This window comes from Hermetia illucens, chromosome 2, assembly GCF_905115235.1.
Source record: "Hermetia illucens chromosome 2, iHerIll2.2.curated.20191125, whole genome shotgun sequence".
NCBI classification, from domain to species: Eukaryota; Metazoa; Arthropoda; class Insecta; order Diptera; family Stratiomyidae; genus Hermetia; species Hermetia illucens.
Window position 1 is genome coordinate 33,697,049 of NC_051850.1, and position 21,627 is coordinate 33,718,675.

The window sequence follows — 21,627 nt, forward strand, 5'->3', positions numbered from 1 at the left end:
GATATGCGTAGCACCAAGGAAAAGAGCACCTTTGATGGTGGTCCAATACTCATCGATATTCTCAGGCAGGTATCGAAATATCATCCTTGAATCGACAGAACTAGGGGCTGACGCTAGATCTGACGAATCCAATTCATGTTTAAATAAAATTTATTCGTCGTTTTACAACCGATTTTATTTTTCTGGCGTGCTTTTGCAGTATCTATTGTACGTAAGAGATTATTCTCCACGTTGTGTGTTCACTGTGTAACTAAAATTGTGCTAATCCCCCGACTGTAATTTGAAAGGAATCCTTTAAAATAACAACCGGACCAGACAACTGGTGTACCCTACATTGAAGCGCATGTTTTGTCACTAACGATAGCTCCTTTCCGCAATATGTTCAAAACAAATTTCAATAAATAAGAGTAAAACTGAAACAATAATACCAATTACTAAAATTAGGAACAATGGAGCAGCATACCCAATTCCAACTGTGTTTATGACCCCCCGCGCCAAGCACGGTGGCTTCCTTTTAAACCAATATCGAACATGTTTGGAAGCATGTCCGGTTTCCCGTATCCAAAGGTATCTGAAAGTTAGAATTTATTATTAATATGACCAAATTTTGAAAATACAAAAAACACGAACTTTATCTTGAAGAAATCATGATATGGTGATCCTTTTTTTATAAAAAACCCGAGCGATTTCTGCGGTTGGAGATCCACCATATTCAAATCACAAATTTCATTAGGAGTGTAATACTGCTCCATGAAAAAATATCCAAGTGAAACTTCACAGTGATATGCATACCCACGACTGCGTGTCCTTTTCATGCCTTCCTCAATTGGTATCCAAATTGCTTTTGGATCCCTTACAGGTTCTATTTTCTTTTTTAGAAAATGGATGAGACGAGGCTCTTGAAAGGTCTGTGAAATAGACAGAATTGGTTAAAGGATGTCATATACTATATTCTCAATGTATTACCAAAAAGGCTCGAGTATAAGCCACGTCTTCAATTCCTATCTGTAAGTCGCTATCAGCCAATTGCGTCAATTCTTTGATATTAGACTTCTCTTGCGATCCCAACAGAAAAGCTACAATCAGTGACGTATAATAATTGTACAGCAAAAAGGTGGACACCAAGAAAAATATATAAGATATCCTGCCACCTGAACTTCTCGGTATAAACAACGAGCTTTGCTGACATAAAGTTCCGAAACCGCTTAATATTGTGGAAAGATAGGACGGAATAAACAATGAATCATAACGCAGTTGCCTTTCCAGGATAAATATCTTTTTCAAACCGATGCTAAATGCCGCAACCATTCCAAGAACGCAAAACCATACAGTATCTTGAAAAGGTTTCACAAATCGATATCCAGTTAACTCAGAACTGTTGGAAGTTAGAAAAAAGAACGAAGTCCGAAATCTAGTGCCTTCAAAGGCAACCCAGATGTCAGTAAGGCGCCCTGTAACTATTGCGAAGGGAGTCGAAACTTGGTCCACTTGGCCTAGTTCGATCTGGCTAAGTGCTCCCCCTGATGTAAAGGTCTCTGTCCACATGCCAAGAAAGGACCAGCTCACACTTCGTAAAAGAGATAGACAAAACAATAGAAAGAGATAGAAAATTAGGTACACCTGACATAGTGCCATCAACTCACTTGTATCCAAACACATCCTTCAAAAGCAAAGCAAAACGGTATCCATATCTTCCGATGTTATTGACATGTACCTTGTCGATTGAGTCTAAGTATTTCAATAGAATTTCATCTGATTGATTCAAATCCATTCCAACTAGCTATAATGAAGATATTTCAACGAAAAAATGAAAAAAGTTTAGATAAAAGTCCATACCACGGTTGAAATCCGCATAGTTATATCTGACATCAAAGCACGATTGTGGAAAAAGGACATCGAACCCAGTTGCGAACGGTTGACAATCCTACATGGTATATATCCATCTAGTCCTTCGTAAGCTGAGCAATCAAGAGTTTCATCGAAGGACACATACAAAAGCCCACCCAGCTCTTTTCCATTATTATAGACGTCATAGAGATCAAATACTCCAGAATGACCGTTGAATGATTTGGTAAATTTAGCGTATGTAATATGTGCGTCAATGCTGAGATTAGTATCTTTTAAATTTTCCAGTAATCGGTATCTTGGAGTCTCGTAGATGAGCCAATATCTTGTCATGGTAAAACACCTCCGATTAGAAAACTAGATTTTGGAAAGAAACAGAAAAAAATTATGGTTCTAGTATTCGCAATAAGTTCTCCGAAGCCAGACTTTTCAGATTCAAATCATTCTAATGAATCTTCCATACAAATTGAAATAACATAATCATGTATGACGAATCCGACACCGGATACGAATCCGACAACACAATCAAAAATAAGCTCCTCCTTCTCAGTCAAAAAGGTTGAGAATCCATTGCCTCCATCGCAAACTAGAGGGAGGTCCGAACAAAAATGAACCCCTGGAGTGGCTGGCCTGGATGTTACATGAGACGATTGGGTCCTTGTATTTAACTTAAGCTCTCCGACGCCGAAGCTTCACCAGCGGCTGCTTCAGCCCACCACCACTACCAAGCAAATCCAGCAGCAATTTTCATCCCAGCGACAAAAACAATACCATGTACCTAAAAGGAAGCGGACAAGTAAAAGAATTCTTCCAATTGTGGCCGTAGAACCCGCCAAAAATTCCAGGGCCATCCGGATAATAATCTGAAACTCCGTTATCAAGGCATTTCTGGTTAGGAAATCAGGAAGCTTCCGAAACAAAGAAGACTACGAAACTCGTGGAGAACCGGATAACGTTCTTCGTCTATACCCTCGCTTCGAGAAAACCATAACTCTCATCCTTCATAACCTGCACCACACTTACCTTGCGCAGGAAATTGTTAAAGACCCAAAGGCCTAAGACATCCCCAGTATATTTTCCATGAAACCCCTCGTCAAAGCAAAAGCAAAACAACAGGGCGTCAGAATAAGCCTGAGTTCCTCAACCCCTCTTTCAAGGACGATGATCTCACACTGATCAAGGCGATAAACCGCACTCTGATCTCTCTGAATAATCAAACTCTGCATTGCAGAAACTACCAGCGCGTGGGACATACGGCACAAATTTAGCACCTTCGGTGTGGCTATATTAAGAGTGAAGATATATACGAGCCAAGTGAGTACTCTATAAAGCCAGACAGTAATGCCATCTGCGTCTGCCAATGCCAATCGACTATCCCGTGAATTACCGCAAGTCTTATTTTGCCAAAATTACGGGGAGGAAAAATGCACACAAATGACATTTTAGAAGCTCGATTGAAGTTGAAATGAACAATAGAGACAAAAGGAATAACACCGGATGCGTTTTTGGATATCGAAGGAAAATTTGATAACACATCGCACACAGAGATACAAGATGCCCTAATCCACAAGGGAGATGCCTTAGCTTTCTGGATGGGTAAAATGTCAGTGAGTAGGCAAATAGAAGTGCCGACAGGTTCAAATTATATTGTCATGAATATTACTTAAAGTCCACAGGGCGGGGTAATATCACCGCTTATGTGAGCGAACTCCTGGACGCACTAATAGATACAGGAATTCAGGTCCAGGGTTACGCGGACGACATTGTTTTAATATGTAGGGGCAAATATGAGGATAACCTTTGTGATCGAATCCAAACTGGATTAAGGGTTACGAGTGCCTAGTACAGGAAGGCGGGACTTCAATCCAGCCAAAAACCACCATAGTACCATTCACTGAGAAATGTAAGATTGACCACCTGAGGCGCATTGCTTGGAGGTAAAATGAGAAACGGAAGTCAAATATTTGGGAATTCCGCTAGACCAAAATTACTCTGGAGCACGCACGCCGGAAACACTTGTCGGAAAGCTACGAGGGCTTTGATGACTTGCAGGTCGAAAACAAGAAAACAAGTCGGAATACCGGAAGCTCGCGCTTCGGGTATAAAGGTTTTGTGTTCATCTTATGTAAGAAATTTCAACGCACATTTTTCTATCCGTATATAGCTACAAACTCAACATATTCCTTCATATTTTTCCAAACTACGAGACATACGTACATATTACAACCATAGATATTACGCTCATCCTAAACAAACAAACTGCCTATTTCCGAACACTGTACACATATATGCACGTATATAAATTGATCGTACCCATATTTCCGATTTACTTCTTATATTTATCTGAATTAGGCACTACCCGCAAAGTTCATTAGCACGCATATATTATATACCTACATACACACATGTCTGGTTGACAGATAACTAAAAAACTAAAACAAAATAATTCTCTGCGACCCAATTCATAAGAACTCATTTCGTTGTGGTATTGACGAATTGATATGTGATGATGACGTCATGCGGGTTGTAGAGTGCACGAAATTCACAAAAAATTGTAAAGTTTCACCCCCTATAACTTTGTCAATAATAGTTGTATTTTCTTCAAACTTGACTAGCTTGTGCATTATGTTCTTCGTTATACGCATGCCAAATTTTGTACTTCTGGGATGAATATAAGGGGGGTTGCCGGGTAAATTTCTAAAATGTGGAAATATACTATTATTAACTTTATTTGTGCAGATATCAGAACCGGATATATTTTGAGGCCTAGATTTCGTAGAGATGCACCACTGTGATTTTTTTCAGATTTTTCGGTTGGATAGGTTCTGAGAACGAGATGACACACTTTACACTTTTTGTGGGTCATATTTTGAGCCCTCGCTCCCCTATGTTTCACCCAATATCAAATATTGAACCAGTTTCGAAAAGTACTAATTGAGGCCTTTCATTTGATACCCCACATGGCTACATTCTGTGAAAAAAAAATTTGCACCCTCCATTCACATGTATGGGGAGCCCCCCTTTAAACGTAACACAAGATGGCGCCACTTACTGCATGTAAAGGGAACACCAGATTACATACTCTCACCGATTTTTGTGACAATCGGTGTAGCTGTTTCCGAATAAATCGGGTGTGACAGACAGACAGACAGACAGACAGACAGACAGACCGACCTGTGAGGAGTGGCCAGATCTCCCATCAGGCGCCACCCCAGGTGGCGGATAGGGGCATACCTATTGATGTGTAAATATGTGTTCATGCACTTTTCTTTTCTGACTGTGCATGGGCTAGTGTTTGCTCATCTCTGGTGCGCGGACCAAAATGGCTATGGGAAGGATACCCAGAACATAAAACCACCATGGAAGACGAGAGAAGGAGTAAACTTACGGTGCAGGGGCTCGGAACCCCAGTACCGGCGGCTTTTGGGAGTGAGCAAGCGGGCTCCCGGTCGTCGATATCCCTCGACCGCAGTGCCTCGGTGGTGGACAACTTGGCCACCTTGGCATATAATGTTACAAGTAATTTGGATCTGGAGAAGGAAGTGTTCAAGCGAAGTACGACCTTACCGAGAACACCAGTAGCAAGAACAACCAAGGATGAACTGAAGATGGATCGTTGGACGACAAAAACTGTAACAACACCCACCGCATATGTTCAAGATGCGCGACAGCAAGAGGTGCTCCAGGAACAAGATAAGGATCCATTCAAAAGAAGCTCATCAACTTTGAGATCTCCACCAATGCCAAAGACGATGAAGGACAAAGTACAGGCAAGGTCAACAAACGCCAAAAGTGAAGGACCGTGTAAAAGGGGTAACCCTGCCGGGACTTATAGGGAACAGAGTCCTGATCTGGAGGAATTACCCTTCACCCAGCTTGGGGCAAAAATAGTTGAGCTGTCCGAGTTTATCAAGGACAAGCACAACGTGCACCAAGCCATAAAGAATATGGTGAGGGCTATTAGAGTGCTCTACAATAGATCACAGGAGGAAAAGAATAATAAGGACACGCCGAACCCCGCTGTGCCAACAGTATCACAAGCGACCCAAGTGACGCCTAACCGTACTACCATCCAATTCCAGCGAAATAAGCGGGTACGTGAAAAAGAGGGGGATCCTGTAAATAATCAGCAGGCGCCTAAGAGAAAAAAAGGAGGACAGGACATCCTGAAAACCAACGCCAACAGGCCAGAAGGAGGAAACCGTACAGCGAATCTAGGAAACTCGACCAGCGTTGCGAAGCCCAAGACCAGCGAAAACGATGGATGGACTAAAGTTACCAACAAAAAAGCGGAACGAAAAGCAAAAGTGCGAACTCGTCCAGATGTAATTGTTATCTCCAGTAAGGGCAATCTGTCCTACGCGGAGATACTCAAAAAGGTCAAAGCGGATCCCGACCTGAAAGATCTGAGCGGAAATGTAAACCGAATCCGAAGAACCCAGAAAGGGGATCTCATGTTCGAGCTGAAAAGATCCAGCGTGGGCAAAACTGATGACTTTCGCACTCAAGTGAAAAACTCACTTGGGGAGAATGCCGCAGTGCGTGCCCAAAAACATGAGATCTATATTCAGTGCAAGGATCTCGATGAGGTAACATCGAAAGAAGAAATTTGTACTGCTCTGAAGGAGCAATTCAAGTTGAAAGAACTCACCGAGGAGTCAGTTGTGGGCTTGCGAAAAGCCTATGGTGGTACTCAAACGGCCACAATACGAGTACCAGCGGAGGCGGCACAGATGTTGTTGGCTGCCGGAAGGGTTCGGATTGGATGGGTTGTTTGCCGTTTAAGGGAACAAATTTCACTGAAGAGGTGCTTTAAATGCCTTATGTTTGGGCACTTCGCGAAGGCATGCACCAGCAGCATTGATCGATCCGATCGATGCAGAAGGTGTGGGGAGAAAGGTCATATTGCCAGAGAGTGCAATAGGGACCCCAAATGCCTATTGTGCGAGGTAAAAGAGGGACAAGATAACCGGCATATTGCCGGAAGTGGTAAATGTCCAGAATTTAGGAAGGCGCTCACTGCAATGAGAAAATGAGGTTTATCCAAATAAACCTCAATCATTGCAGGGTCGCTCAGGATTTACTTGAGCAGGCCACGTTCGAATCTGAGATGGAAATCGCCATCATAAGCGAACCGTATAGACACCGTCACGGTGGCATATGGGTCAAAGATTCGACTGGGGGAGCGGCGATATGGGCTTGCGGTCGACAGGCCATACAATGTACTGCAAGTCAAGCAGGCAGTGGCTTCGTGTGGGCGAAAATAAGTGGTGTATATGTATACAGCTGCTACGCCCCGCCAAGTTTGACACTGTCTGAATTCGAGCAAATGCTTGATAATCTTGTTCTCGACGCGAGGGGACGTAGTCCAAAGGTGATTGCTGGTGATTTCAATGCTTGGGCCCTAGAGTGGGGTAGTAGGGAATCAAATGCTAGGGGGCGCAGTTTATTAGAAGCTTTTGCGCAGATGAACATAGTTCTGGCCAACGAAGGTGCTGTAAACACCTTCCAGAAAGGGGAGTCAGGCTCGGTTGTAGACCTGACCTTTGTCAGCCCTTCGCTGGCGCGTGGTATGTCCTGGTGCGTCAGTGAACGCTACACCCACAGCGATCACCAGGCAATCTTCTTTGAGACATTTGTCGAGCCGCAGGCCAAAGAGCTATCATGCCCGAAACCGAGAAAGATTTCAGGCTGGTCCGCAAAATCTTTGGATGAGCAGACCTTCATAGAGGTGTGGTTAGATCAGCCTGATAAAGCAGGCACCTCTACGGAAAGAGCCGTCCATCTGGCTCAATGCATTGCCAAAGCGTGTGACGCGTCCATGCCTAGAAGGTGTTCATTCCCCAGTAGAAGACCAAACTACTGGTGGAATGATGAACTGACCGGCCTTCGATCAGCCTGCCACCGAGCCAGAAGAGTGGCTCAGAGGGCGGTAGGTAGAGTCGAACAGGGACAAAAGGAGCGCGCCTATAAGGCAGCCCGCAAAATCCTCAAGCTCGCCATCCAGCGAAGCAAGAGGGAGTGCTTTAAGGAGCTCTGCTCAGAAGCGAACATAAACCCGTGGGGGAATGCCTACAGAATCGTGATGGGACGATTCAGAGGCCGTTCATCTCCGCAGATCACGTGCCCCACCCTCTTGCTAAAAATCATCCAGGGGTTATTCCCCCAGCAAGAGGAGAGCACCGACACATTCCAACCACCTCTGAATGTGGCGGCAATTCCGCCAGTCACCAGAGACGAGCTGTTGGATATCTGCGGTAGAATAGGAGACAACAAAGCGCCGGGCCTGGACGGAGTACCGAATAAGGCCCTTAAGCTTGCCGTGAAATCCAGACCGGACATGTTCGCTGAGTTGTTCGAAGCGTGCATGTCCGAGGGGATATTTCCAATGGCATGGAAGCGGCAGAAGTTGGTACTTCTGCCTAAACCAGGTAAACCTCCAGGTGAATCGTCGTCATATCGACCCATATGTCTCCTGGACACGGTGGGGAAAATGCTAGAGCGGGTAATCTACAATAGATTACTCCCGGTTGTTGAGAGCCAAGGCGGCCTTTCGGATCGGCAGTATGGGTTCCGTAAAGCCAGATCAACCATTGATGCCATCAAATTGGTTACTGGCTTGGCCGAAGATGCAATTCACGGAAAGGGTAGTACCAGCAAATATTGCGTGGTAGTAACCCTGGATGTGAAAAATGCATTCAATTCGGCCAATTGGAATCTAATACGGAAATCTTTAGCGAAGATTGGTATTCCCGCCTATCTCGCTGCTATCGTCGATAGTTATTTAACTGAAAGGAGGCTCTGGTATGACACCGATGACGGACCCCAGGAGTACGTTGTTTCCGCGGGTGTCCCGCAGGGCTCCGTATTGGGCCCACTACTGTGGAACATCATGTACAACGATGTATTTAATCTTCGCCTTCCGGGGGAAGCCACAGTGGTGGGTTACGCTGACGACATAGCGCTGGTTGTTGTCGCAAAGCATCTTGAAGATGCTGAGTTATACTCAAGTGAGGCAATCGGTGCTGTTAAAAGTTGGCTAAAGAGCTCTGGTCTGATACTTGCGGAGGAAAAAACGGAAGCGGTCCTCATCACTAAGCGCCGGAAGAGAGATTACGCCTGTATTAGAATCGGGAATCATATCGTCACTTCCAAGCCGACCATCAAATACTTGGGGGTGGTGATAGACAGGAAGCTTAGCTATAAGCAACATGTGCGGTATGTTTGCGACAAATCATCCACTGCAAGTATGGCCCTGGCAAGGATGATGCCGAACATTGGAGGGCCACGGCATACCTCTAGGTTGCTTATAGCCAGGGTGGTGACCTCGATCATGCTCTATGCAACCCCAGTTTGGAGGGAGGCGTTGTGGATGTCAGGGAACGCTACCAAACTGAGTTCAGTCTACAGGAGGACAGCCCTGAGGGTATGCTCTGCCTTCAGGACTGTCTCAGATGATGCAGATTCGTCATCTCTGGAATGATGCCGATTGACATCTTGGCAGATGAGATGGCGAACATATACAATGCAAAGCCAACCTCTTCCTCATCGCGGACGAGGGAGACTGAAAGGGAGAGATCCATAAATAGATGGCAAGAGCGGTGGGAACGCTCGGGAAAGGGCCGGTGGACGCACAGGCTCATTCCTGCCATCAAGGAGTGGTTGGAGAGACGACACGGTGAGATTAATTATAATCTCACCCAGTTTCTCACGGGGCACGGAGGATATCTCCAATACCTTCACAGGTTTAAATTGGAGACCTCACCCGATTGTCCAAATTGCAATGGAGTCCCAGAGGACCCAGAGCATGTATTCTTCCACTGTCCGAGATTTGTGGAAGAAAGGAGGAATCTAGAGGAGACTCTAGGGGAGGTGCTGGTACCAGAAAATCTGGTGCCGAAAATGCTAGCACATCAAGAGAATTAGGATGCGGTAAACTCTATGATCACATCTATCCAAAATAAACTGCGAAAAGCAGAGGAGAGGAGAAAAACGCGGTCACGTGCGCCGCGTATAGAAGAAAGGTGACAAAGCTAGAGTGAGCTGACTCCGCCCCGTGATGTAATACCTTATGGTGGTTCCGCGGGGCAGGGAGGGAGTCGGGGGTGGTTTTAGTGGGTAAAAATCCCACACGCTGGTGTGTCCAGACCAGTGTCTTTTTGAAGATTTCCACCTCCTCAACAAAAAAAAAAAAAAAAAAAAAAGACAGACAGACCGACAGACGGACAGACGGACAGACAGACACCGTCTCGATTCTAATAAGGTTTTGTTTCACACAAAACCTTAAAAAGGGGTTGTATCACGAAGATACTACTTTGGACATACACTACAATGGTAAGGCCAATATTTACCTGTTGGCGGTAATCTCGGTAGAAAGAACTCAACTCAGCACACAAGCCAAGGAATTACATAAACTCAAAAGACTGGCTTGCGTGTGTATCAGTGGGGCAATGCAGCCATGTCAAACGGCATCCCTGGAGAGGATTAATACCTGTCCATCTACCCATACAGATGCAGACAAAGAGGGCAGGATGGCCGGGCATATCAGTAAGTCGGGAAGCTGCCTAATCGAAGGAAGATTTATATTCTTTCTAGACATTATCCCGAATTATTGACAAGGGATAACATGACCGCGAGGTTTCACTTCGATAACAAGTTTAATCTTCAAAGAAACTACAGTGGGAACAACATTGCTATTCCGATTGACAGTCAAGCAGCGACTAAGGCACTTAGGTCCAAAATGATGAACTCTAAGCTGGTATGGAAATGCCTTGAGAGACTCCCTCCGTTCCAGGCCATGTTGGTTTGGAAGGCAATGAGGTTGTGAACGAACTAGCGAAGAAAAGGAGCAGGGACGTCTTTACACAGGCCAGAACCCTTCTGTGCAATCGGAAACGGGTCCATGGCTATGATAGTGAAAAATGGAGAGGAACGTTTGAGGGAACTACACTAGGCGTGCCTACCAGGAATGGAGTAGTCCAGGGTGCTTATTGGGGGATAAGATCCCAAGTGCACATAGGACTGTTTAAACCTCACCAAGAAGAACTTCCGAATCATAGTGGGAATTCTCACTCGTCACTGACGAATAAACTATCATCTAGGGAAGTGAAGATACCTATGGACACTGTCTACAGGTTCTGTACGGAGTGGTTGAAACTTGTATACACGTTCTAGGACAGCGTCTGGCACTTGTGCAAAGTAAGTCGGCGCACCTGAGAGGACACTCAATACGAGATGCAGAGTTAAATAAATTTGGAAATAGGAAATATACTAGAATTTCTAACGGTTATAGGCTTGCTTGAAATATTGTAGTTAATAAGTATACTAAAACCGGTAAAAGGGGCGCAATAGTTCTTTAAGAACGACTTCCCTTTAACAGAGTAATAATAATAATAAGGAGGAAGAGGAGGAGGGATGGATAGCTTCAGTCTAAATGGATGCACGCCACCGCAATGCCTCAGGAGGTAGGTGAGGAAAGTGCAGAACTTTGCAGTCTCGCAGATTACCCATTTAAGAAGCTATCACCACACATGGCAGTTAGGGATAAAATAGACTATCGAAAATGAGAATTTCAAGGTGACTGGGTCGGGCTCCCGTAGTGGACAGCACGGCGTCGAAGCCGCTAATCGTGGGGCGGTTCGAAGTCTAGTCGCCATGATGATCAGGAGCATTGCTCCGCCTGCTGCTACTGTTTCGTCACAATCTGTGGCGACCGCTTCAGCAGCATCACTTTATTACTCCCAACGACACAATCCCGGCCATCATCAGGGAGCGAATTCGAATTGAGGTCATCTCAGAAACGACGAGGACGGCGACGGTAACAACAGCACGGCGCACTGCAGGCAACAGTTTCAGTACTCGCCGAAGCACTATTCTCCACCGTCCATCTGGAGACTATGCTATCCCCAGTGAAACGCTCATAGTTGAAATTCTGGGTATACTAAAACAGAAACGTTTTGTCGTATGCAGTCGGTTGCGACACATCAGATGTGTTTAGAATGCAAGACAAGCGAAGAACTAGCGGAATTTTTTCAGATCACTGAACGAATCCCGAAAAAATATTAGAGTAGACTTTGGGGATTACCCATCTAGCATGCTAAGGGATTGCTACCGAAGGCACTCGCCTTTCCACTACGCCCAGCACGAATTTTGTGAATGTTACCGAAGAGGAGGTTGGATGACCCATAAACAGCTCGGTCTGGATCGGGTGCAAAATTTCTGGTATAAAAAATTCACCAATAGTCGGTTGGAACATAGCATAAATCAGTCGACGGGAGGAATTTCCACCGCTTCCTTATTGCGAGACTTACCTACCTTGCCCCTAAAGAGAACACGTTACTGGACCTCGACGGGAGGAATTTCCACCGCTTCCTTACTGCGGGACTTACCTACTTTGCCCCTAAAGAGAACACGTTGCTGGACCTCGCAAACACAAGAGCTATCACTTGCTTACCAACCTTCTAAAAATTCATAACGTCCATTATTAGTAGAAGTGTCAATGCGCACCTCGGGACCACAACAACATTCTGTCCGAGGAGCAGAAGGGCTGCCAAGTTGGGTCAAGGGGCTGCAAGGAACAACTCATTATCAACTCAGTAGTTGTAGAACAGGCAACTGGAGCCCAAAGAAACCTCTTCAGTTACTAAAGATGCTTTCGACAGCATCCCGCCAAGGCTTTCGAAAGCGTCCCGCATACCTGGCTAATCGACGTCCTACTTCTACATCTCATTGTTCCGAAACTAGTAAAGTTTTTGGCGACAGTAATAGAAGGGTGGCATACCACCTTATCAGTGCTTTCGTCTGAGGGTATTAGTACCTCAGAGCCCATCCACATACGGAGAGGCATCTTCAGGGGAATTCGTTGAGTCCTCTCTTGTTTTTCATGGCACTGAACCTCCTTTCATGGCTACCGAATGATGCTAAAAGGCATGGTTTCACAATAAAGAATGGCCTACGTGCTAAGTGCGAGCTTACACCTTGATGTAGATGAGATCAAGTTGCATGCTGATACCGACGACCACCTTAGAATTCGAATAGTAGACATGTTCAACCGTAATATTCAGATGGTATTTGGATTAGACAAGCGTCGAATCCAAGCTATCCGCAAGGATCATCACGAGTCGCATGCTGCGCATAGCATTGGTGACCTCCACATTCAAGCTATGACCGAGGCAGATTTCTTCAAATATCTGGGAATTCTGCAAGGAATCTGTGCTCGAATTGGTAATATGAAGGATGCTCTGCTCTCCGAATTCCTGCAACATGTAAAGCTGGTACTGAAATCGCATCTCTCAGAGAAGAATAAGATAAGCTCATTGAATATATTTGCTATCCCTAATATTGAACGTTGAGCAGCGGATCTACTCTACTAAGTCCAAATTCCGAATGCATCATCCAAACTCTGCCTTGGAGCGGATGAACCTGCTTCGTGACATCGGAGGTAGGCCCGCCAAGTTGACTCGCTGCGTCTTTATTTGTACAGCAAAGAGCAGGCGAGACCCTTGCATGCGGTCGTTTGCAAGGCAGATTGCGGCCTAACTTCACTTAACTTGAAGGATCGATCTTTCAGTCCTCTGTGTGGGGTGAAGTCAGACCAAGAGCAGATAGATGAATGGAAGTCGAAAGCAATGCACGGTGAACACATGAAACGTACTTCTATCATAATATCATAAATTACACAAAACCATTTCATCTAAGCCAGGGAAGCAAAGAGGAACCTGACATCATCATCATCATCAACATCAACGGCGCAACAACCGGTATCCGGTCTAGGCCTGCCTTAATAAGGAACTCCAGACATCCCGGTTTTGCTCCGACGTCCACCAATTCGATATCCCTAAAAGCTGTCTGGCGTCTTCTCTCCAACGCGACCAAGAGTTCGCAATTTTTCTTGCTAAGAACCCAAGTCTCCGAGGAGTACATGGGGACTGGCAAGATCATTGTCTTGTACAGTAAGAGTTTTGACCCTATGGTGAGACGTTTCGAGCTGAACAGTTTTTGTAAGCTGAAATAGGCTCTGTTGGCTGACAGCAACTGTGCGCGGATTTCATCATCGTAGCTGTTATCGGTTGTGATTTTCGACCCTAGATGGGAGAAATTATCAACGGTCTCAAAGTTGTAGTCTCCTTTGACCAGTGCGGTTTGATGTTGTTGGTTTTTTGGTTTTCGGTGCTGACGTTGCCACCATATATTTCAACCTGACACCTGAACCTGCCTTATATGGCGCGATGACGTAGACCAGGGTAGCAGACAACTTTTAGGGATATCTAATACGGATACTTGTAGTTCTTTATTAAGGCAATTCTAGTCCGGGGACCAATTGTTGCACGATTGATGATGACCAATATTTCGGTCAGTGTTTTCACAACGTACATTGTTCAGTGTATTCCGTGATTAATTAATTGCAAAACCATAAAAACATAAAAACTTATTTTGTTTCTACCTTTAAGAAGCTCTCGCTGTCCGTAACTTTGAAAAAAAACTACTTTGTTCCAACAACTAAATTATAGTGATATGTATAATTTTTACTTCCGAGAGTTTATTACCTCCTCTAAAACTTGTTGTGCTTCCGAGCAGGCATAGTCGAAAACCAATCCTTCTGATTCTCCCGAGCCGTACTCACATAGTTTCTGAATACCTCTAATATAATCATCTACAGATAAACGAATATGCCTCACGAATATCCATTCTGAGCTAGTCAAATTCGAAAAATGAAAGCGATCTGAAAAGATACTTTGTTAATTGTGTGTTATTATTTTAAGTGACACTTTTAATTGCAAAGTGAAAATTTTTACTAGGAACTAGGTTAGAAGATAAACAATGGTGCAAATTTATAATTGAATATAAAGATATCCAATGGCCAGTAATTCCTGTAATTTTTACGTATACTATAAAGTCCTTCAGTCCATTTTGAAACTTTTAGGTTGCTCTGTTAGGTTTGGTTACCCATTTATCCATTGTTAAGTGAATTCTTACCTTGAGAGCTCCAACAACTAATAACATTCAACCGGGATAAGTTGATGTTTGAAAAGTAATATATGATCAAATTGTAAACTAATTGGATATCCATCAATACACGGAATTATTGTTTGAGAGTAAACACATCAGTGAAAGTAGCCCCTGCAATCCTTGAACTATGAGCATTTTTACCACTCTGCAAGTTTATATACGAGAAGGCATTGTTGTTTGGAATGAAGCCTCGACAGGATAATTGCACCCTTAATAAAAATGTTGTTTTCATAGTCGACAACCATCGGTTGTCTGTGTCAATCATACAGCGTGTTTGTTGTAAAACCCTTCAAAAGGGATTGCCTCTGACAATATTAAAATTTAAGCAAGGTTTATTTTTTTATTGCGAAAAATTTCCGAGTTTAAAAATAATTAATAGAAAGTTGACATTGATGATGATTATATTCAATGCCATGCAAGCTAATTTGATTGTCAACAAGCAAAACCTTATTAAAATCGATTCACTGCCTGCCTGACTGTCTGTCTGTCACACGCACTTTTCTTTAAAACAACTAAACCGATCCGAACGAAATTTGGTGGTCATATGAGAACTATGAAATGACAGGCATGCAGTGACATGAATTTACGTGCAGTTTAAAGGGGGGTCCCCATACATGTAAAGGGGGGATATACAAAGTTTTTTCATCGCCTATAAGCATGTCGGGTGTCAAATGAAAGGCCCCGATTAGTGCTATCCGAATCTGACATTAGTTTTGACGTGAATTGTAAAGTGCGCAAGTAAGGAGTAAAAATGTACAGACTTAAAGTGAGACAAGACTCACTTTCAGAAGCTACCCAACCCAAAAATCCCAAAAAAAACTCAGGAAGATGTACTTATATGAAATCTTGGCCTCAAAATATGCCCCATTCCGATACCTGCTCAAATAAACTTCCTAATAGTATACTACTAACTTTTAGAAATTTACTGAAAAACCCCCTATAACTTCAACCTGGGAATACCAAACACAAAACCTTATTAAAATCGATTTACTGTCTGTCTGTCTTTTTTTTTTTTTTGAGGAGGTGGAAATCTTCAAAAGACTCTGGCCTGGGCACGCCAGAGTGTGGGATTTTTACCCACTAAAACCACCCCCGACTCCCCCCTACCCCGTGGGACCACCTTTAGGTATTACATCACGGGGCGGAGTTAGCTTACTTTAGCTAGGTCTCCTTCCGTCTACCCGCGGGGTTCGTAACCGCGTCTTCCTCACTTCTTCTGTTTTTCGCAGTTTTTCCTGGATTACAGCGATCATGGAATTGATCGCATCCCAGTCTTCCTGACAGGCTGTCTGTCTGTCTGTCTGTCTGGCGGTCTGTCTGTCTGTCTGTCTAGCGGTCTGTCTGTCTGTCTGTCTTTTTTTTTGCTGGCTCCTGCCACGCAGTTATGTGAGACTTCTACTCACTAAAACCACCTCCTTCTCATTCCACTCTCCCCACGGAACTCCTATCAAGTATTGCATCGCGGGGCTGGATCAGCTTTTAACTGCGGCTCATTATGGTTCTCTCCCTTCCTTGTTTTCGTCGTAGTTCTTCCTGCCTAAGCTGTTGGTGAATAGCTTGCAGTTCCCTTACAACCTGGTTCCAGGCATCCGTTGACTCCAGCATAAACTCCACAATGTTTTCGGGTGTTAAACGCCTGTCTGCGACCGCTTCCATTCTTGCTCGGTGCGCGGTGAACCTGGGGCAATCAAATATGACATGCTCCGCATTCTCAGCCACGTTACCACATCTTGGGCAGCATGGTGATTCGTCGTGACCAAATCGATGTAAATAGGCACGATAACCTCCATGTCCACTCAAGAATTGAACTCGTGGCTTAGTTCCCCATGATTTCGTTCAAACCATCTCCGAATATCCGGAATGATGCGGTATGTCCAACGACCAGTTTGGGACTCGTCCCATCGCTGTTGCCACCGTTCGATAGATTCCCACCGTGCCAGCTGCCGTCGAAATGCGCTAGACTATCCAGCTGCATACGTTTTGTCGTAGAGTCGCCGACTTTCCTTCGCCAAGATGTCTATGGGGAGCATCCCTGCTAGTACATATGCCGCTTCTCCTGATGTTGTCCGATATGCACTGCATACCCGGAGTGCACTTAATCGATATGCCATTCCCAATTTTCGGCAGTTCACTTTGTTATTCAGAGCAGTTGCCCAAACTGGAGCTGCGTAGAGTAGCACGGAGCTGACTACCCTGGAGAGCAGAAGACGTCGACTTTGTCTTGGCCCACCAATGTTCGGTAGTATCCTCGAGATCGTTGTAGCGATGGAAGACACTTTAGTTGCGGCGTACTCAATGTGTCTTTTGAAGTTGAGTCTTCTGTCAATAATTACTCCCAAGTATTTGAGCGATGGTTGGGAGTAAATTGTTTTTCCGCCAACTTTGATTTTCACAGTTGTGTTCTTTCTTCTCTTGCTAATGAGAACTACTTCTGTTTTATGCTCGGCAAGTGAAAGGCCAGAATTTCTCAACCAGGAATTGATCTCCCATATCGCTTCATTTGCATAGATCTCGATCTCGTCTTGGTGCTTTGCGACCACCGTTATTCCGATATCATCGGCGAAGCCAATAGTTGTCACGTTGTCCGGTAGGCGTAGCGTCAACACTCCATCGTACATAACTAGCCACAGCAAGGGACCCAGGACAGAACCCTGTGGCACTCCGCAAGTTGTCGGGAATATTTTTAGCCCATCGTCCGAGTCGCAGTAAAGTCTTCTCCCAAGGAGAAACTCGACCACAATGCGTACAATGTACTTCGGGGCTTGTATCTTTTCGAGTGCCTCGATGATTTTATTCCATTTTGCACTATTGAACGCATTTTTTACGTCGAGGGTTATTACTGCACAGCATTTTCCTTCTTCTATTGCAGCCTGAGCCAAGCCAGTCAGCATGCTGATTGCGTCGACAGTTGATTTTGCCTTACGAAATCCGAGTTGTTTGTCGGAAAGGCCTCCTTCCTTTTCCGCAACAGCGAGCAGTCTGTTATATATTACTCGTTCAAAAAGTTTGCCAATGGTATTGACCAGACATATCGGCCTATATGAGGAGGGGTCACCCAATGGTTTACCTGCCTTCGGAATGAGTATTAGCTTCTGTACCTTCCATTGCTCGGGGAATTCTCCTTCCCTAAGGCATGCCGTGAAAACTTGGGCAAACATACCTGGTGCTGTCCTGGCGGCTACCTTCAGGGCAATGCTAGGGATTCCATCCGGTCCTGGAGTCTTTTTTTCAATCAATCTTTTTGCTGCGTCTAGAACCTCCTCATTTTCCACTATCGGAACTTCGTCGGGATTTAACTGTACTGCAGGCAAACTTGTACCATTCAGATCCACTGGGAATAGAGTGTTCACTATATTCTGCAACAACTCTGGGCAAGTAATCGGTGGGGAGCGCTCGCCTTTTAGTGATGACATCACTGACCTATATGCGCCACTCCATGGGTCAGAATCAGCTTCAGTACACATCCGCTTGAAATGTTCGGATTTGCTCCTTGCGATAGCTACTTGCAATTTTTTCCTCGCATCTTTATATTGCACGTGTAGCTCCTCGAACTCAGGTCGGTTTCTTCTGCGCTGGGAGCGTCTCCTAGCTTTGAGACACTTTTTTGTCTGTCTGTCTGTCTGGCGGTCTGTCTGTCTCCAAAATATCATTCATACCGAGATCTGTTCAAATAAAGTTAATAATAGTATATTACTATATTTTTTTGTAATTGGCTGGAAATCCCCCTTAAGTTCATCCTAGCACAACAAAATTTTGTAGGCTATGATGTAGAGCATGATCTTACCAAGTTTGGTGGAAATCGCACTATTAGTAGGAAAGTTATAATACGTCAAAGTTGTTGCTTCTTTGAAAATTGAAGACTATGAATGTCAATATCACTCCAAAGTGGATACTCTCATATAATATACGGATATATCACCTACTACGTACTAAGAAATACACAAAACCTTTCGTACCTGAAGTGTCCAGCTTCCGGTTTCCCGACTTGTTGGTATGTGTTGCAGGTTAAGGTCACATTTGCTAATAATATTAAACTCCGAGTGTGAAGCGTATGAGGTTGACTATTATCAATACAGCGCTTTCCATCAAATTATTTATTTAACTCCTCATCATCATCATCAACGGCGCAACAACCGGTATCCGGTCTAGGCCTGCCTTAATAAGGAACTCCAGACATCCCAGTTTTGCGCCGAGGTCTACCAATTCGATACCCCCAAGGAGCTCCATCTCAGGCAGGATCTCCGTCGTCTTCTTTTTCTACCATAGATATTGCCCTTATAGAACGCAGCCAAGAGTTCGCAATTTTTCTTGTCAAGAGCCCAAGGAAAACATGAGGACTGGCAAGATCGTTATCTTGTACAGTAAGAGTTTTGACCCTATGGTGAGACTTTCAAGCGGAACAGTTTTTGTAAGCTGAAAAAGGCTCTGTTGGCTGCCAACAACCGTGCGCGGATTTCATCGTCGTAGCTGTTATCGACAGTGATTTTCGACCCTAGATAGGAGAAATTATCAAAGGTCTCAAAGTTGTAGTCTCCTTTCTTTATTCTTCTCGTTTGACCAGTGCGATATGATGTTGTTGGTTGTTGTTGATGCTGACGTTTCCAGCACATATTTCGTCTTTTTTCGGTGATGTTCGCCTACTGTTCCATCTGGATGAAGGCAATTTGTACGTATCAGGTCATTCTTCCCATGATGTCGATATCGTCAGCATTGGCCAGTAGTTTAGTGGACTTAACGATTATCGTACCTCTCGCATTTACCTGAGCATCACGGATCACATCACATATCTGGATAGCTGAGTGGTTAGAGCACAAGACTACGGAACGTCACGGTTCAAATCTCACTGGTGGCGGTGGCGTTTGTATCGTGATTTGACGTCGGATACCAGCCGACACAGCTGTGAATGAGTACCTGATTCAATTCAGGGTAATAATCCCGGGCGAGCGTAATGCTGGCCACAGTGCCTCCTACAGGGTACTATAATCCTGTAGTGCACCGTTACGGTTTTAAATGAAGTCCTCTAACACACTTCAAGGCCCTGATCCAATATGGATTGTTATGCCAATGATTATTATTATTATTATCACGGATCACTTTTTCCAGGGCCAGGGTAAAGAGAATGCATGATAGGGCATCCCCTTGTCGTAGACCGCTATTGATGTCGAATGGTCTCGAGAGTGATCATGCTGCTTTTATCTGGCCTCGCACATTGGTCACGGTCAGCCTAGTCAGTCTTTACATCACTTGCCGAACTGAGAAAATCTGATCTGTTGCTGCAGTGAAACCTCTTTGGTATGGGCCAATCATGTTCTGAGCGTATGGCGCTATCCGACCCAGCAAGATAGAGGAGATTATCATATAGGTGGTACTCAGCAACATGATACCTTTATAATTGCTGCACTGCGTGATATCTGCCTTTTTATGTATGGGACATATAATGCCCTTTGCCAGTAGTCAGGCATTGATTCGCTGTCCCACACCTTGAGCATCAGTTGATAAACCACTTGGTGCAATTGGTCGACCCCATATTTAACCAAATCGGCTATAATTCCATCAGCTTCAGGTGACTTATGATTAAGTATGTGGCCGTATTTATCATAACGTTCTTCAGGTGATTGCGAAGATGATTTGCTAATGCTGCGGTTATTGCGGAATCCATTTCCCTCTTATAGGTGTTGTGGAGGAGTGTGTTGTGGATGGCTTCAGTGTTAACTCTCACATGATTGTCAGAAGGTATTCTAGCTGATGTTATTATTCGAGCTCGGAGCACCATGCCAACGAGATAGTGATCCGAGTCTATATTGGCCCCCTATATATTCTGACATTCATCAAGGTTAAAAGGTGGCGGCGTTCGATCAACACGTGGTCAATTTGGTTGAAAGTGGTCCCGTCTGGAGAGGCCCACGTTTGTTTGTGGTCCGCTTTCCGCGCAAACCAGGTACTTCCAAAAATCATTTCGTGTGACATTGCTAGTTGAATAATCCGCAGTCAGTTATCATTTGTACTTTGATGTAAGCTATAGCAGCCAAAGTATCGCCTAAATACGGGCTCCGCACCTACTTGCGTGTTAAAATCCCCAAGTATGATTTTAATATCATATTTGGGACAGGCTTCGAAGGTTCATTCTACTGCCTCGTAGAAGGTCCTTCCCCGACTCTGCAGTCTCCTCTGAACGTTAATGAGGTTTATATTTCTAAATTTGCCTCGCAAGCGCAGGGTGCATAGCCGTTCGCTTATGTTTTCAAAGCCGATAGCAGCAGGTTTCATTTTTTGGCTGATTAAGAAACCTACTCCGAGCACACTCTTCTCCAGGAAACCAGTCCCTGTCCAACACATATCCTGTAACACTGTTACATCAGCCCTATATTTGGACAAGGTATCGGCTAGCTGCTTGGCAACCCCATCTCTGTACAGGGAGCGCACGTTCCATGAGAAAATGCGCAAATCTTTATTCCGTTTTCGTCCGGGGATCCTGTTGTGGCTTTGTAACAAGTGGTTTTCTATGTAGTGTTGTCAGCCCTACCCAACCCCCAACCTGAAGGACCTTTATTTAAATGGCTTTCTAAAAAATAGAGGGCAATGCAGTTTTTAACTATGTACACGCAGGGCTGTGATGCACTCATCGCTCCTCACATAGGATAACAAAAAACCTTTTATACCTTAATTGTCAAGTCTCCTGTTTCCCGACTTGTTTATATTTGAATCCGGTTGCCTTTTTCTAATTTTTCGAATGGATACTTCACTCCTGCGTTCCTGAATCCCATGGACGAGTCC

At 44.5% G+C, this 21,627-nt stretch overlaps 1 protein-coding gene across 1 annotated transcript; it reads right to left on the bottom strand.

Annotated features, from left to right (window-relative positions):
* Window positions 1–196: 196 nt before the first annotated feature.
* LOC119649524 (ionotropic receptor 75a-like) lies at window positions 197–14,962 on the bottom strand. The gene is made up of 7 exons (XM_038051708.1): window positions 14,821–14,962; window positions 14,391–14,566; window positions 1,837–2,202; window positions 1,644–1,780; window positions 967–1,567; window positions 631–908; window positions 197–571 (listed from the first exon to the last, which is right to left on the bottom strand). The coding sequence occupies exons 1-7, from the start codon at window positions 14,912–14,914 to the stop codon at window positions 355–357; spliced, it is 1,869 nt and encodes a 622-aa protein (XP_037907636.1). The 5' UTR covers window positions 14,915–14,962; the 3' UTR covers window positions 197–354.
* Between the last annotated feature and the right edge of the window lie 6,665 nt (window positions 14,963–21,627).